This window comes from Gigantopelta aegis, chromosome 8 (assembly GCF_016097555.1).
Source record: "Gigantopelta aegis isolate Gae_Host chromosome 8, Gae_host_genome, whole genome shotgun sequence".
In the NCBI taxonomy this organism is placed as follows: Eukaryota; Metazoa; Mollusca; class Gastropoda; order Neomphalida; family Peltospiridae; genus Gigantopelta; species Gigantopelta aegis.
The window spans coordinates 12,364,764-12,383,061 of record NC_054706.1 but is presented as its reverse complement, the minus strand read 5'-3'; the positions used below and the strand labels follow the sequence as shown (position 1 = coordinate 12,383,061).

The following is an 18,298-nucleotide window of genomic DNA, read 5'->3' as shown; positions in this document are numbered from 1 at the left end:
TCAACAAATTGTATGCGTGTGACCTCATTTGAGATTGACTCTGGACTCTAAAAGTTTTATAAGTCCCTGATTTACAATATAATTTTCCTCTTCACTGGGTATTAACTTTGTTATTATTTATATTGAACTGTGGTCACAAAATGATGCAGATTTCAAGGGATGTAGCACCTTGTTTATCAGCAGGTATTCAATATTTAACTGCGAAATGATATAAAGAATGAGAACAAACATACGGCTGCCACACAGGCAATGATATAAAGAATGAGAACAAACATACAGCTGCCACACAGGCAATGATATAAAGAATGAGAACAAACATACGGCTGCCACACAGGCAATGATATAAAGAATGAGAACAAACATACGACTGCCACACAGGCAATGATATAAAGAATGAGAAGAAACATACGGCTGCCACACAGGCAATGATATAAAGAATGAGAAGAAACATACGGCTGCCACACAGGCAATGATATAAAGAATGAGAAGAAACATACGGCTGCCACACAGGCAATGATATAAAGAATGAGAACAAACATACGGCTGCCACACAGGCAATGATATAAAGAATGAGAAGAAACATACGGCTGCCACACAGGCTATGCTTTTCAAGTATCAACAATAGTATAAGCCAGGGCTAGCTCTGCCACTCGCCAATTGCAAATTTTATTTTCATTTGGTGAAAATATTTTGTGTAATAATTGATATTTTTGTTGGAAAATAAATGTGGATTATGGTTTTTTTGCATGTTTTGAGGTATTTTTTCTAAATATTCTACTCACCCAGAGCTAACCCAGTTTAAAACCAAAATATAATACATCCTGGCACAAAACTGTATTTCAATATCAAATACCAAAGAAAAACTATTGTTACCTGGACCGTAAATCAGTTTTCTGTAGTTAACTTTTCCTGTTTGCCGTCTTCGAAACGCTTCAGCAGCCTTTTCTGTCATGTTGTCCTTCCACTGTACACCCACTGAGAAATAAACAAAATAAAATAAAAGTATCAGTTCAAAATTATCATGGCTGCGAAGAAATAAAGTTTTAAAGCATTCAGCCTTTTGCTAAGGAGCATGGAAATAAAAATGTATAAACATGAATTATCTCCCTTTAAATGTACAGATTATATACATTTCCCCATCATTGTCCCATGGATACATGTACCGGTATAACGTTGACATGAAACAAGACTAAAGTGTTAAGCCTAAGTGGAGTAATTGGCAATAAACAAAATATTTATTTTGTTTAATGACACCACTAGAGCAAATTGATTTATTAATCAACAGCTATTGGATGTCAGACATTTGGTAGTTATACCGGCCTCTGTGGTGTCGTGGTTAAGCCATCGGATATAAGTCTGGTAAGTACAGGGTTTGCAGCCTGGTACCGGCTCCCACCCAGAGCAAGTTTTAATGACTCAGTGGGTAGGTGTAAGACCACTACACTCTCTTCTCTCTCACTAACCACTAACAACTAACTCACTGTCTTTGATGGTCCAGTCATGCAGCACTGATTGGGACATGGGGGTGGAAAACCCAACAAAGAATGGGTCTGCCGAGAGATAATTGTAATTCTATGACAAAGCACCTCAGGTGAGCACTGTAAAGACTGAGGTATATCCCGCCCCTTACCTGAACAGTATTTGAACTTCTACTGTAAATATATTTACCTCCATCATCAGAATTTGCTTGGTCATCAGCCTCCATATTCTCATCATCATGTTCTTCATCAGGATCAGAACCCACTTCTTCATCAGGATCAGAACCCACTTGTTCAGCCTCCGAGTCTGAACTCACATCATCTGCCTCAGAGTCTGAACTCACTTCATCTGCCTCGGAATTAGTCTGATCTGCCTCAGTAGCTGCTGGTCCAGCAGCAGCATGTGTTTTAGAATTTTCACTTTCCTGATCATCAGAATTATCATCACTCTTTGATGACAAGTCATCATCACTGCCAACATCCATTTTCTCACATTCATCCGACTTCAACACACCTACATTCCCAGACTTCTTCTTGGAAACATGTTCCAACTTTCCCATTTTCTTACTCACTGCAGTTTGTTTGACCTTCTTTTTACTTTTTGAACTTAACGAAGTAACTACTTTATCACTGTCAGAGATATTAGAAATATTGTCATTCTGCGAAACACTTTGTCTTTTCTTTTTACTTTTCGTTTTTTTCTTTGACGGTGATTTTGAAATTTTAAAAACAACTTCATCATCTTCACTGTCACTGTCAGAAGGCGTCTGCTCCGTTTCCATAGTAACCGTCTGTAAATTGCTGTCATCCTCATCACTGCTCTGATCAGCATCAGATTCTTCTTCTTCATCTTCCTTGATATTCTCACTGTCTCTTGTTTTAGTCTCATCACAACTCTTTGTAGAACGAGATTTCAGTTTCTTTGAATGTTTTAATTTCACTTTCTCACTCTTTGGAGATTTAGATGTCTTAAATACCTGAAAGCTATCATCATCATCACTATCAGCATCACTATCATCAAAACAGACATCAGTAGACTTTGGAACTTCCTGAAAATTTAAATATTAAACATAAGAATTAAAAACTACAAAAAGGAAGGTAAGCAAGATATACAAATTATTAAATTCTTTTGCATTACCCGGTAGTATTACAGGTAATGAATAAATTGAACGTTTAACAACACCCCTGCACAAAAAAATACAATAGCTATTACAAACAATATTACAGGTTAAAAAAAGAAAGAAAGAAATGTTTTATTTAACGACGCACTCAACATATTTTATTTACGGTTATATGGTGTCAGACATATGGTTAAGGACCACACAGATTTTGAGAGGAAACCCGCTGTCGCCACTATATGGGCTACTCTTCCGATTAGCAGCAAGGGCTCTTTTATTTGCGCTTCCCACAGGCAGGATAGCACAAACCATGGCCTTTGTTGAACCAGTTATGGATCACTGGTCGGTGCAAGTGGTTTACACCTACCCATTAAGCCTTGCGGAGCACTCACTCAGGGTTTGGAGTCGGTATCTGGATTAAAAATCCCATGCCTCGACTGGGATCCGAACCCAGTACCTACCAGCCTGTAGACCGATGGCCTACCACGACGCCACCGAGGCCGGTCATATTACAGGTAATGACATTATAATAAAAATAACTTAATAAAAGCAAAATTCTATAAAGTTAATAGTTCATTTTATTTAACAATACTACTAGAGCACGTTGATTTAGTAACCAATGGCTATTGGATGTCAAACATTTGGTAATTTTGACATATAGTCTTAGAGAGGAAACCCACTTCATTTTTCCCATTATTAGCAAGGGATCTTTTACTTGCACCATCCCAGACAGGATAGCACATCCCACAGCCTTTGATATACCAGTTGTCGTGCACTGGCTGGAGGGAGAAATGGTCCAATGGGCCCACCGATGGGGATCAATCCTAGACCTACAGCACATCAGGAGAGCACTTTATTACTGGGCCATGTCCCTCCCCATAAAGTGAATATTAAAAACATCTATATACCCGAGAGAAAGAAAGGAAATGTTTTGTTTAACGATGCACTCAACACGGTTACGGTTATATGGTGTCTGACATATGGTTAATGATCACACAGATATATAGAGAGGACACCCGCTGTAGCCACTTCATGGGCTATTCTTTTCCATTAGTAGCAAAGGATCTTTTATATGCTCCATCCCACAGACAGGACAGTACATACCACAGCCTTTGTTACACCAGTCGTGGAGCACTGGCTGGAATGAGAAACAGCCCAATGGGGCCACTGACAGGGATCATTCCTAAACCGACCAACCACCCTTATATATCTATATACCTGAGAGATGACTTCTTTTTGCTTATCATGTTTGACTGTCTGTTTGTTGTCCTCATCTTCACTGCCATCATCATCGTTATCATCCTCCTCCTCATCATCATCATCACTGTCTTCATCCTTTGTGCTAAAAACTGCTTTCCGACGGACGTGACTGTGAACTGATGTTTTATCTGTTTCTGAAATACTAAGACCGAATCAGAATATCAGTAACATTAGAGTTCTTCAATACAGCTTGGTTGTAGTTTTCAACAAAGTTCTATTTCAAATAAAATGTAGTCAGTTTACTCACTGATAGACAGGTCATGTTTGTTTAATAGCATCCACACCAACACAGTTCAATATTGTGAAATAAATAAATAATAAAATGGATGGATGGATGGATGGATGATGATGAATGAATGAATGAATGAATGAATGAATGAATGAATGAATGAATGAATGAATGAATGAATGAATGAATGAATGAATGAATGAATGAATGAAATGTTTTATTTAACAACGCACTCAACACATTTTATTTACGGTTATATGGCGTCAGACATATGGTTAAGGACCACACAGATTTTGAGAGGAAACCCGCTGTCGCCACTTCATGGGCTACTCTTTCCAATTAGCAATTGAGACTTGCGGAGCACTCACTCAGGGTTTGGAGTCGGTACCTGGATTAAAAATACCATGCCTCGACTGGGATCCGAACCCAGTACCTACCAGCCTGTAGACCGATGGCCTAACCACGACGCCACCGAGGCTGATGAATGAATGAATGAATGAATGAATGAATGAATGAATGAATGAATGAATGAATGAATGAATGAATGAATGAATACTAAAAGATAAACTGACAGCAGTCAGACAGAGAGATGGATAAATAAAGTAATTAAATTATAAAGTTAATAAATAAATTTAAAAAAACAACAACTGGTAACTACAAAAGGTCTAGATAATGAGAGAGAAAACACCTTGCTGTTTTCTTTTTTCTGTCACATAGGTCACTCCCACCAAAAGGTAATAAGGAACTAGTTTAAACCCTGGAAATGATGATGCTGCTATAAATGCCTGCATCTAATCTCCACTTTAAAGTTCGAACCACCTGGTTAACAACTAAAATAAATTACTTTCCTACATTTAACTACCTTTTGATCTTCCCCGCATTTTGTACAGAGAAACCTTTAAAAAAACATTACCTTTAAAAAAACATTACAATGACACATATTCCACATAGTAGATGATAACTATGTCATCTATATCCACATTGCCGAGATTGCATAGAGCAAAGCATGCAAGTTTGTGCTGGCTGTCATTTTGCCTTTTTATGGACCTCTTCAAGAGGGGTGAAAGGATATGACATAGTCTAATAATGTCATAACATGCATTGTGGTATAAAAGCACTCATGATGATGTCATATTAATTATGTCACATACTTCGGAGTCTTCCACCTCTCTTGAAGAGTATTCCATAAAAAAGTAAAATGGCAGACAGCAAAAAACTGCATGCTTTTTGTCCTAGGAGATCCTAGCAAAGTCAAGATAGGTGACATGTTTATCATCTAGTATGTGGAAATTGTGTCATTGTAATGCGGTTTTTTCCATGATTTCTGTCTAAACAAAATGTCAGTAAAATATATTGGTAATTAATGGTAGGAGAATAATTGATCATAGTTGTTAACATTGTGGTTCGGACTTTATATCAAAGACACACTTACAAGTCTATACTGCCTGAGTCCCCACTGATGATGGGAGTGGTGTTGGTGAACACGGACATCTCACTACTAGACATCTTCTCATCCACCGGGTTGATCATCCCAATCAGCGCAGACAGAAGCTCGTTAGACGGCTTGGCTTCCTAAAACAGTCACAGGTGAACAAAATTTACAGGTACACATTCTTTGTTTTTTTCCTATTCTTTTTTTTTTAATTATCATAAAAATGGTAAAATAATTACGAAAATATTTGTGATTATACACTAAGAGTTGTTATAGATCTATCTGATAAGTAAAACTAAAATGTAACTTTCTATCATCCATTAAAGGCTTTTGTAGGAGATATCGCTGACACTATAATTTGCAATATCTCCTACGATATTCTCCAAGGAGATATCGCTTCTTTTGTTACATCACTGTGTATGTTTCAGCCCTAAATAAAAAGAATGATAATGGATGATTAAAAAGAATACCCCCCTCGTGTCTTGTGAGATCATAATTTATCAGCACTTGTTGATAAAAGTATAAGCCTCGGATATTATACTTTCACTAACTCTGGTATTACAAGACACTCCAGTTGAGTATCCTCTCTATACATCTATTCCAATAAAGATCAGACTGCTTGTAAATTGTTTTTTTTATTGTCCCAGAAACATGTAAAGTTAAGGCTGAGGGCTTTGAATCAATGCTTTACATTATATACTTTTATATATTTCAATTTTTAAATTGCCTTAAAGATTAAATTATCATAATAATCAGGTTCCAAGTGGTTTAATTTAGTTACTATAGACAGTGTTTCATGATCAACCCAAAGATCTAACTGTATTAATTTACTAATTTCAGTGTGGATTATTTTCCTAAATTAATCAGTATCTGTTTTATAATTTTTATTATTTTTTTAAAATGCATACAAAGTTACATTTTATAGATCTTTGGCATAGCTTTGATCATTTAAACATATTGATGATTTATGTCATTATTTGAGAAACAGTGACCTCATGTTTCTTTGAGTACGAGTGGCTTCCACCGAGATCAATGTACACTGCATCTTTGTCATAGACGATTCCCCCAACGCCAGACATGGGGGCGTAGATAAAACGTTCTTTATCGTTCAGCGATCGCCGTTTTTCTCTGTCTGGCATCGGGCATGGGTCTGAGAGGAACTGCATGTCATGAATGATGAAGTCACCACATCCTGAAAAAGAAAAAGATTGTGAAGAGAAATTACAACACTGCACCCAACTTAAAATATTTATTATTGACCTACAGTCCATCCCACAGGGAACGCCTTTTTTCATACGATAAAATTTACTTGTTATTTATTTGTCTTTTTACATTGCACACAAAAATAGTATTTTTGTGTTATTTTCAAAACATGGCCTATAGATACGATACATCTAGGAAAGTTTGAAGTGTTTCATCATTTGTCCATTTTATATGATTAATTAATCATCAGCAATGATTGCTGATTTTCTATACATAGTCTGAGGAAACCTGCTATAATTTTTCAGCAGCAGCTAGGGATCATTTATATGCACTTTTGCACAGGACAGCACATACCATGACCTTTGATATACCAGCTGTGTACTGACTTACAAAACCAGATAAAAATTACATTGGAAAACAACATCCAAAAAACTTTGATAGGTCCTGTAATATATATACAGAACTTCACATACGTTGTTTTCGTTTCCTATTTATTGCACGAGTTTATTTTGCGTAAGAATATATACCATGAGACCACATAGCGGTCGAGTGGTATGTTCTTTCGCAAAATAAATGAGTGCAATAAATAGGAAGCAAAAACAATGTATGTGAAGTTCTGTATTTATTACATACCTTCTTTTATGTTTTACAAAAACGATTTTTAATTTAACGTCATAACAACACTTTGTTAAATCTATTATCAAACCTCGTTTCATGGATTTGCTTAACATTAAGAATCATACTCTGCAACAGCCTTATGTAATGTTTCAAACATGATGTGACGTCATTTGTAAATCATATATGACGTCAGTAAATAAAAGGCGCTAACTGCAGTAAAAATAAAAAGGGAATTCCCCATTTAAAAGTTCCGGTTCAGACTGAAAATATGTGTAATACAAAATAAATTTATTACATGGTTTGAAAGTGTCTTTATCACTATAGTAAGATTGAATAGGTATGTAATAAAGTAGGTTACTTTGAGTAGTTCCTCACTGCAAAAAGTCAAGAAAAGTTTTCGGATCATGCAAAAATCTTAATGATTTTCATGTCTGTCCTATAAATCTTGTATGATAAAGCTAGGCTCCTAACTTTCACCAGTTATCTAGTATGTGCTGGATGTAAATATACAAAACATTTTTTCTCTATTGATTTTTCTTAACACATAGTAATGGTTATACCATCATCTACATGCACTTAAAGATATTACATCAAAATAAGTTACTAGTCACATTTCAGTAAATATGTACATATGACTATGGCTAAATGTGTGACATGACAGTTTCACATGTACATCTAGCCATAATCCTTTTATTTGCAGAGAACTAATGGAAAAGGAGGAGACTAAAGTACCTAGGAAAAGAGATTGAAAAACACGATGCCTTCAGCCAGAAAAGTGACATTTTACTGCTATTGATTAATTTGATTTACCGTTAGGGATTGTGTTACGCTCCACACAAGACAACAAATAAAATAAAATAAACAAATGCAAACCATTACTACAAAATGTTTTAGAAAAAACATGTAACAAACCTGGAATGTGAATAAACTGTCCATTTTTCATCTGCGTTCCTCTGACGTAGCCGTAGAGACAGACCCTCCTGTCACACTTGTTGTTCTGTCGCAGGTGTTCGGGGTTGGTGATGTCCTCCACACGGTCAGCCAGGATGTAGGGGTGGGTGATGCGCCACTGCAGTGGCCGGAACTTCATCACTGAGATGAAGCGACACAGGTTGTGAACCTCCATCCGCTGGTACTCCCCGTTCACCATCCCAGACAGGTAGAACAACTTGGCGCCCTGCAAAATCAACACACATGTGTAAAAGATGGGTAAAAGATGGAGGGTTTTTTCAAACAGGTTTTAAGCATATTTCCAACAATTTCAAGGAAAGCAAAAAAGTTTTACAAATTTACAGGACTCACACTGGAACAAATTTTGGTTTAGCCAGTTTTGAGACTCATAGAGTACTTCCTTGAAAATTGTTAAAATAGGGTTAATTCAACAAAAGGAATATTTTATTAGCCGAAGAATAAATGCTGTAGCCGCTTTACATAAAAATTAACAACTGGCTAATTTGGCAGTAGAGAAGGTGAACCCAGCAAACGAACATCAGTAATGACGAGGAGTCAGACTGGGAAGAAACATCAGAGATGAAACTGATCTTTGAAAAATAAATTCCAGAAATGAAACAGTCTTTAAAAATGGGGTGGTTTTGTGAGTTTTTCTTCAGTCATGAAGGACAGAAAAAGTTTTAAATTTTTAAATTTTAAATTGTACAAAATATCTTCAATTTCTAATTTTAGTGTCACCTTGTGATCCCAAGAAGTGAGCCATGATTGTCCTGTCTGTGAGAAAGTTCATATAAAAGATCCCTTACTGTTAATGAAAACATGTTAAGGTTTCGTCTGAAACCACATGTCAGAACTACAAAATGTTTGATATTCAATAGCCGATAATTAATAAAGCAATATGCTTTAGTAGAGTTGTTAAACAAAAGAAACTTGTAAAACAAACCTGGAGTTTTTCCATCACTGAAACTTACTTGATAAATTTCTGTCCAAAACCTGTGTTTTAACCGCTTCTTGGTCTTCTGCAGCTGTTTGTTGTTCTTGAACATATCCAGGTGAGTCAAAACTCCCATGATTCTCGGGAAACCGTGAACTTGGCAGATGTTCAGAAACTCAAATGTTTCCATTTCAAAACCAAAACTGGCATCTACCAATAATAACACCTAACAAAGAAAAAAAAATTAAAATTTTAATTTACATATTGTTGCTTTTTTTATATATAACACTTAAAATTAACATATTTTACCAAAAAAACATTACACAAAGATCCATGACAGTATTAGAAATTCCTGATGCTAACTGATATTGGAAAAACTGTTTTCTCTCAAATCACTCTTGAACTTATTACTACAGATAGTTCCTTTCTTCAAAACATTTAAAATAATGAAACATTTCAGAACTCGGCTTTAGTGGACTTTAAGAGTGTTGACCGATTCTCAACTTCTAAAATCTGGTAGTCCTGTAGACTATTACTGAAAAAAGGTTAATGTAAAGATGAAGATTTTACAAATTACGTAGTTGGGTAGTTGTAAGATGTCAGTTTAATGTTAGTATTATGATTTATAATGAGTTATAATAAAGCAAGAATTAGTTGACTTTTACTGTTGTACTAAAGACAAACTAACCAGATCAGCAACTTTAGCGATGTCGATCATACAGTTGATGTCATTGTTGCATTCGATCAATGTCAGTCTTCTTCGCTTGCCTAAAACAGGATTCACTCTATATAACATGACTTCACATATTTAATATCATATACGTATCATAAAACTGAACTATGTACAGCTGCACTGGATTTATAATTTGAAACTAAAATTACATCACAATACAATTTCATAGACCACATGATGAAGAACTAAACACAAAATCCCAAATAGTAGAGTATAACAAAATCCTAAATTGTGGAATCTATTGATATATTTTGGCTACTATTACTTGTAAAACCATAGAAGAATGTATATCATGTATTGAACTTCATATGAAAATAAAACATTTTAGTAATATAAATCCTATTATATGCTTGTTATTTAAAATTGATTTGATAAAATAGTAGTTCATATTTGTGAAAACTTTATTATCAAACTAAATTTCAGGTATTTTAATTATTTCCTCCACAACAAAATTTCTATGTATTTTTAAGTAGACTAAAATTTATTAAAAAGAGATTTTCCAAAAGTATAAAAAATAAGACAAACCAGAAACCACGGTGACTGGACCTTGTACATTAGACAATTTTTCTTTAGCAAAGTTCCTCACGATACACTGCAACAGAGTTGTCTTTCCTACTTTGGGTGGGCCAACGACAGCAACAATCACAGGGGGTGGTTCCAGTGGGGTCCGATCGACCAGAGGAATGTGCTGCTTTCGTGTCTTGATGTCAAGTGTTCTGTTAAGATAAATAAAGTAATATTAACAAGGTAAAAATAAAAAACAAGTGTAATCTCCACTAGAATACCCGCCAATTTCAGTAATCAACTTAACAGTGACCTAATTTTAAGTTAGGTTATTAAATAACCTAACTTAAATTCAATCACTTTGCAGGATTTCCATGACCCGTGTAGATGTATTAACAAAACATAGTTTAAATAGTTATTTGCTAATTCCCAAACAAGAATTAAAGGTACATTTTACTAATATATTTTATGACAATTGGCCAAAATTATAAGTTTCACAAACTTTTATATTGTAAACCTGTATTATAATTGGTTTGGTCAACACAAACTGAATTGGTCTACCAGTAAATATGATAAAATTTGCCAAACTACTAATAAGCACTATTAAATTGTTTTTATCATCTCTAAACCTTGCGATCTATACACATGTATCTAACCTTTGTACACGTCTTGCAGTTTTCTGAACAGCCTGTATGGAGAAGGCTTTAGGATTGCGCTGCCGGGCACTCAAGTCTTGTTCATGTTTGTTTTTAGCTTTCTTCTTTTCAGCTTTCCTTCCGGCCAAACGGGCTCTATGTCCTTTCTTGTCATTACCCTCATCCTCCATCATGTACGAGCAGATGTACCAGAAATCTAAAATAAATATCAGTCATGTATTTTAATATAATGGTTGGAACACATTTTGTCAAATTAATTCTTTTTCATTGGCCTTTGCATAGGGCTTCTAGATTATGGTAGCCCCAATCCCATATTCAATGTTGGGCTAGTAAATAACCCCACGTCTAGTGAAAAAAGTTGTCAAATGCTGCATTAAAGTCTATTTTATAAAATTTTAATATTCTGCCTCCTCCTCGACAATCTAAGGGTTTTTAAACTGTATTTCTTCTTTAACTTTAAGTGACTTATCCGATTATTCCAATTGGTAAAATTGTATTTACTTAAAGTAGGACTAGTGAATTTTTAATTGTGGATAGTATATTTTTAAAATCACTGATCCTATGACGAGTGGATTTTTAATTGTGGATAGTATATTTTTAAAATCACTGATCCTATGACGAGTGGATTTTTAATTGTGGATAGTATATTTTTAAAATCACTGATCCTATGACGAGTGGATTTTTAATTGTGGATAGTATATTTTTAAAATCACTGATCCTATGACGAGTGGATTTTTAATTGTGGATAGTATATTTTTAAAATCACTGATCCTATGACTAGTGAATTTTTAATTGTGGATAGTATATTTTTAAAATCACTGATCCTATGACTAGTGATCCCATGGAGTGGATTTTTAATTGTGGATAGTATATTTTTAAAATCACTGATCCCATGACGAGTGGATTTTTAATTGTGGATAGTATATTTTTAAAATCACTGATCCCATGACGAGTGTATTTTTAATTGTGGATAGTATATTTTTAAAATCACTGATCCCATGACGAGTGGATTTTTAATTGTGGATAGTATATTTTTAAAATCACTGATCCCATGACGAGTGGATTTTTAATTGTGGATAGTATATTTTTAAAATCACTGATCCCATGACGAGTGGATTTTTAATTGTGGATAGTATATTTTTAAAATCACTGATCCTATGACGAGTGGATTTCTATAACAATTCTAGAAGCCCTGCTTTGCAGTTGAATAATGTTCTAATTTATGTGTTGATTTTAATACAAAATGTGACATACTAACTTAGCTTTCACATTTACCAAGTGTGTGGGAGGCGGCATGGCTTTCGCATCACCCTTGTTCCAATGCCCTTGCAAATTGATTTCTGAGTGCATGTTCTGAATATCACCTTTTCAAAAATTATTTTTTATAAAAAAAAAAAATTGTTATTTTAAAATACATCTCTATCAGTGGCGGATCAAGAAAATCCATTTAGGGGGGGCCCTAATGACATGAGGCAGAATGCTAATGGAACTTTGGGGGAGGTTTGGAGGGGATCATAAAAAAAATTGAAAATTAATATACCAGTATAATAAAATTATAACTGTCACAAAATTTAGAGAGGGCCCGGGCCCCTGGGGACCCCCTATTGTCCGAACCAAATTGTTAACAACTACGAACAATTACTCTCCTACCTTTAATTGCCATTAGATTTCCTCCAAAGTTTGTACAGACAAAAATCTTGAAAAAAACATTACAATGATACAGATTCCACATACCAGATGATAACTTAAGATTAACTATGTCACCTATATCGACTTCACTGAGAGCGTAATTAATTGGCTCGTCTGGTTACCAATCAAATACATACCTGCCAATCAGGAATCACAGGTAGAAGCAACTAACAGCATAGACCAATTAACTAAGAAAACACTCCGTGTATCATTTCAGTACGTAGGTTAATGCATGGGCAAAACATTGTTAATTGTTTCAACTTGTTGTGTAGCCACTTTGACAATCAAATACACACCTGCCAATCAGGAATCACAGGTAGAAGCAACTAACAGCATAGACCAATTAAAGGGACACACCCTAGTTACGTTTATTTGTTAACCATTACGGCGTTGTTTTTCGCTATTAAACACCATTTTTCACAAATAAAATTGCACTTTACTTACATTTTATTATTTAGAATACACATTTCCATTCACCTGAAGTGCTTTTTGGTAATCCTGATGTTTGTAAAATCACGAAATGCATTTTTTGCATTTTTTCACAAGACGTGTTGTCGAGAAAAAACCGGTAAGCAATCTGTTTTTAGAGGGGATATTTCCATTTCAATGTCACAGACGTTGGTATATCACATGACAGTTATCATTTTGGTTCGGTTTGTTTTCTCGTGCACGGTTCGCACAATCAACATCCGATTTGTTGTTGTTCATTTGTGAGATTTTTCTTCACAGTTCGTGAACATTTTCAGTAACAATAAAGTTCAGACAAGTAAGTGTCTCAATACAAAACGTTACAAACCCTTAAAACCAATAATTTTGCTAAGTCTTACGATATCTGGAGAGGGGATACAACCAGGACAGAACAGTTGGAACATGTCCAGGAGAGGTGAAACGAACACACCCCAAGTCTGTGAAATTTGTCGTGACGTAGGCATCGTTGTGCTTCGAGCGACATCTACCGGTGACATCAGAATACTAACTTTCAAAATTAGGAAAGTGTACCGCCCGTTCCCCCCATTAGTTATCGATCTAAAGAGGGATTTTTTGATGGGGTATATATAGAAAAGTGGGGCATGGGGCCCTAACCCTAACCCTAACCCTACTATTATAAATGATGGGGGGAACGGGTGGAGCTCTTGCCCAAAATTATTTCAAGCAATTGGGACATGGGGATTCCCATAGTATTTATCGACATAAAACCTGCTTTTTCACTCCATTTGATAAAAACCTGATCTAAGTGTGTTACAGGTTTGTAGATTAACCAAATTATAATTTATTTTCGCTGGATGGAACTAGGGTGTGCAGCTTTAACTAAGAAAACACTCCGTGTATCATTTCAGTACGTAGGTTAATGCATGGGCAAAACATTGTTAATTGTTTCAACTTTGACAATGGTATTTTATTTTGTATTGAAAAATAATAAATATAGTGCTGGACATACTTATTGCTGGCTTACTGGGATGTGTATTATTACAGAACATTGCAATGTATGACTATTTATCATCCCGCAAAAACCAGGTAGATTGTGTTTCTCTAGTTCTAAGGCTCATTCCTGACGTTACGCATTAAGTATTAAGTAACCACCAGCTCGCCAGAGGGCGTTATTTATCGTTGAATATATGCATACCAGGCCAAATGCCTTAATTGTCCTCTCCTTTAAGTCATGAATGTATGATAATGTAGTAAGTATTAAAGTACTTAAAGTAGATGGAAAAGATTTATCCACGATTTTTTCCCCAGGTCCGATGTCTGATGAGATTGGTAAATGTTGCGCAAATAAATCATATTTGGGATATTTTTTCAGGCCACTGAATGATACAGTACACCACTGTTAAATTAATTTATTAGAACATACATAATGACATCGATTTTATTTTATTTTTAAAACTGGGTAACTCTACTAACTGTGGGTTTAAAAAAATTTCATCAATAAATTAAAAGTAAAAATCGACAATAATTCAAAACAAATTAGTTCTAAAATTAATCATAAAATAGTTGTTCACCTATTGTAAGAATATCAAGACATATCCATCTTTAACAATAAATCAAAGCACCAGAAAACAACTGGTGTAATTTACAGTGTCCACACACGTGGGCGGCGCCATTTTGAATATGGGAGACAACTCTCATTTTGGTTTTGTTACAGTGTTAGGTCTCAGTATACGGCCTCAGACCACAATTAATTTCGCTATATGTTTCTATATAGCCTTAGTGGCTATAACATTTTTATTAATATCAGCAGGCCCGTGAAGTTTTGTATGTACCTTTGCCTGCATGGGGGACACACACCCTGAAAAGGACAACCCCTGTTGTCCAGCTCTTTCTCCCAGCATATTGTTTTAAACAGACACACCCTCTAAACCAGGCCGGAGTACACCCATTTTACACAAAAAGCACTACTTTTGCATGGGCCGGAATTACCACAAACAAGTCTTCAATGTCAACAAGTTACACATGTTTACAAACTACATGCTATCCCCTGTCACTTCAGTCAAACAGTTGCCACTTCATAGCTGTCTGCCATGAAATAATCACAGTCAAACAGCAGACTACTTGCGCGGTGAAACTTCCGGATGGACAACCAAATGGGAAGATAACTGTAATCTGAGGCCATACAGTTGATAGTTTGTTGTTGTTGTTGTTTGTTAGTTTTTTGGGGGTTTTTGGGGTTGTTTTTTTAGATATATATATAAATATTCAATTATATTTTTAATTGTGGCACGAGATGTGGTTCACATATTTAATTCTAGTAACTAGGAAAGACACATTTACAAATGGTATGTCAATGACATTTACTTTCTGAGACGTGGGTGTATTGCCCACAACAGGTGACCGGTGTAAAACGGTTCCTGCACCACCAAGCTGTCATCCTGATGAAAAGAAAAGAAAATATGTCTTTAACGACACCTCGGCACATTGTAAACACTATTAAATTTGGTCTGACTATTTCGACAATTGGATGAGAGAGAGAGAGAGAGAGAGAGAGAGAGAGAGAGAGAGAGAGAGAGAGAGAGAGAGAGAGAGAGAGAGAGGGGGAGGGAGGGAGAGGGAGTGAAAGAGGCAGACGGGAAGGAGCGAGAGGAGGGGGAGAGAGGGGCGGGGGCGGAGAGGGCGTCACATAGACTACACCTACATAAAAAAAAAAAAAGCAGCTAGTATTCTTTTATATGCATTCTCCCATAGACAGGACTGTACATAGATAGACCAGCCGTGGGGTACTGGTTGGAACGGGATGCGAGACGAAAATGTTATTAGTCCCACTCTCCCACAGCTAGACCTCAAATTGTCAGTACCGGAGCAGTCCTCATTTTCCAACTAGGCTTAAAATGCGATGGCACACATATTACATGTGCACAATTGGAACATAAATGATTTATAAGGATTTCAAGCCATGTACGTCCTATTGTACAAACCAGGACATGCAAACCGAACTGCTAGTATTGTCTAAGTGTTACATTACTATTTATTATTAAAGATATAAGTACAATTGCAACCGTTGAAATGTAATACCGTAGACAAATGATAAATGTGAAACTGATCGTCTTTTCATATTCCCTTTTGCATCAACTTTCACTGCAGAATTAACAAACTGAACATTCCAGAGTATGCAACTTTAATTAGGGCTGGTCCAGAAGGGATCAAATGTGGGAATCAGGAGCCGGTGTAATTATTATTTTATGTTTGGTGGTTTTGTCTTCCGTCCGTCCTTCCTTCCTTCCTGTCTATCCGCCTGTCTGCCTCGTTCACTCCCTCTCCCTCCCTCCCCTCTAACTCTCTCTCTAACTCTCTCTCTCTCTCTCTCTCTCTCTCTCTCTCTCTCTCTCTCTCTCTCTCTCTCTCTCTCTCTCTCTCTCTCTCTCTCGCCACGCATATTACTGGGTAATACATATAGCAGATTACCAACGTTATTAAAAATAAAAAAAATTACACCCATGAGCACAGAAATTGGTCTCCGTGTAGTGAAATAGAAAAAACGGCACACCGTGTTCACATGAAGGTTGATTCAATCGGTAAATGTGATTTGTATTGAAGTAGCGATTAAAAACAAGCTTAAAGACGCGATGTTGTATGTGTGTGACAAATTGCATGTTCAATAGAGATGGAGATTTCATGAGACACTGTCTCGTCTGTACAAATCGATATTTTGGTTTGAATGTCAGTCGCAAATGTAAATTACAAATTATAAACCGATTGACTGTACATGTTTTGGTGTATTATATGTTGGGGTGGGGTTGTGTGCGTATGTGTTTAGGCGGGTGTGCGTGCGTACACGTGTGTGCGATGTTTTGTTGTTGTTTTCATATTTTTGTACTACTCCTATACTACGCCGCAATTATTATCTATTTAGTACCAGTAACTGCATGTGGCATATTGCAGCGTGTAACTCCAAGACAAGAAAGAGCAGCCGACAGGATTTCACGTGGACAATCTAAGCAGCCTAATCCAATAATCCTTAATCCATAAGCTCCAAGAAGACGGTGAAATTTGCCATGGATCGATGTGCAAGTCCATATCGCGCCATCAACTTCATTAGGCTCGTTAATAACATGATGGTGTTTAACAGGCGAAAAGGCGAATGTTGTAGCATGCTGGGTCGGCGCGATTTGAAGAATCATCAAACGAGGATCCAGACGGTATCATTATGATGTATCCTAATCCACAGGGACAGAGTTAGGGGCTGTCTCGACAACGACCCTCTCCCCGCCCCCTCTCGGTGGCAAGCAGCACCCTTCCAATATTGTACATGTCCGTGTTGTCACTTGCTCGTATTTTGTATTAACATTCAAGTCCTACCTGTATCTTGTATCCGCACGTCGCGGAGTCACGGGGACTCAAGGGGCCCGCCCCCCCCCCCCCCCCTCCCTTTCGGATCAAACACTAAACATTACTGAATAGGCCTACACTGTAAACAAATGCAAACTTATCCCGTTCACGTGTCAAGGAACTTTAAATTCTATTTTCAAAAACAACAACGAGTTTTAGGCCTCCTCTATTAAACAATCCTGCATCCGTGCCAATTGTTTGAACAATGTTTTGATATATATATATATATATAAAATCACAACAGATATTTAGGCCACGTGAACAAAATAACTAAAAATGTATATATAGCCCTATATGGACTATAGTGTTTTTAGCCGTAGGCCTATATACTAGTATTCGACAACGTATAAAATAATTTCTCATTTCTTCTTAGATAACCATTATTTCTTTTTAAAAACATACACATATACACAGGGCATTCACGAGTCCAAAATATAGGACTCGAATACTCGAGTGTCAAACTCGACCCGGACCCGAGTACCCGACACTTACAGTAGATGATATTGAGACTAAGCCTTAAGGAATGCAGTAAAATAGCATAATGCATTTTAATTCCAGCGCTGAACATGTATGCCAAAGCATGTTATTGTATTGCATTTCACACACTTAAATTTTGTTTTACCTCCATGTTTCATAGCTCTATAGGCCTAATCATATGTAGGCCCTAATGTA

General features: G+C 36.2%; 1 protein-coding gene across 3 annotated transcripts in view; it reads right to left on the bottom strand.

Moving 5' to 3' along the window:
• The window catches only part of LOC121378588 (ribosome biogenesis protein BMS1 homolog), a 28,082-nt gene extending 12,843 nt beyond the window's left edge, over positions 1-15,239 (bottom strand). Inside the window, exons 1-11 of one of the 3 annotated variants that reach the window (XM_041506838.1) lie at positions 15,224-15,239; positions 11,117-11,312; positions 10,482-10,672; positions 9,912-9,991; positions 9,261-9,449; positions 8,251-8,515; positions 6,510-6,709; positions 5,518-5,657; positions 3,815-3,998; positions 1,669-2,527; positions 874-975 (exon numbers count right to left, since the gene is read on the bottom strand). In XM_041506838.1, the coding sequence (XP_041362772.1) occupies positions 874-975; positions 1,669-2,527; positions 3,815-3,998; positions 5,518-5,657; positions 6,510-6,709; positions 8,251-8,515; positions 9,261-9,449; positions 9,912-9,991; positions 10,482-10,672; positions 11,117-11,289 (2,383 nt within the window). In that variant the 5' untranslated portion in view covers positions 11,290-11,312; positions 15,224-15,239. Of the gene's footprint in view, positions 1-873; positions 976-1,668; positions 2,528-3,814; positions 3,999-5,517; positions 5,658-6,509; positions 6,710-8,250; positions 8,516-9,260; positions 9,450-9,911; positions 9,992-10,481; positions 10,673-11,116; positions 11,313-14,805; positions 14,956-15,066; positions 15,086-15,223 lie in introns of those variants that run through there. The other 2 variants (XM_041506837.1, XM_041506836.1) reach the window with 2 other exon arrangements.
• Between the last annotated feature and the right edge of the window lie 3,059 nt (positions 15,240-18,298).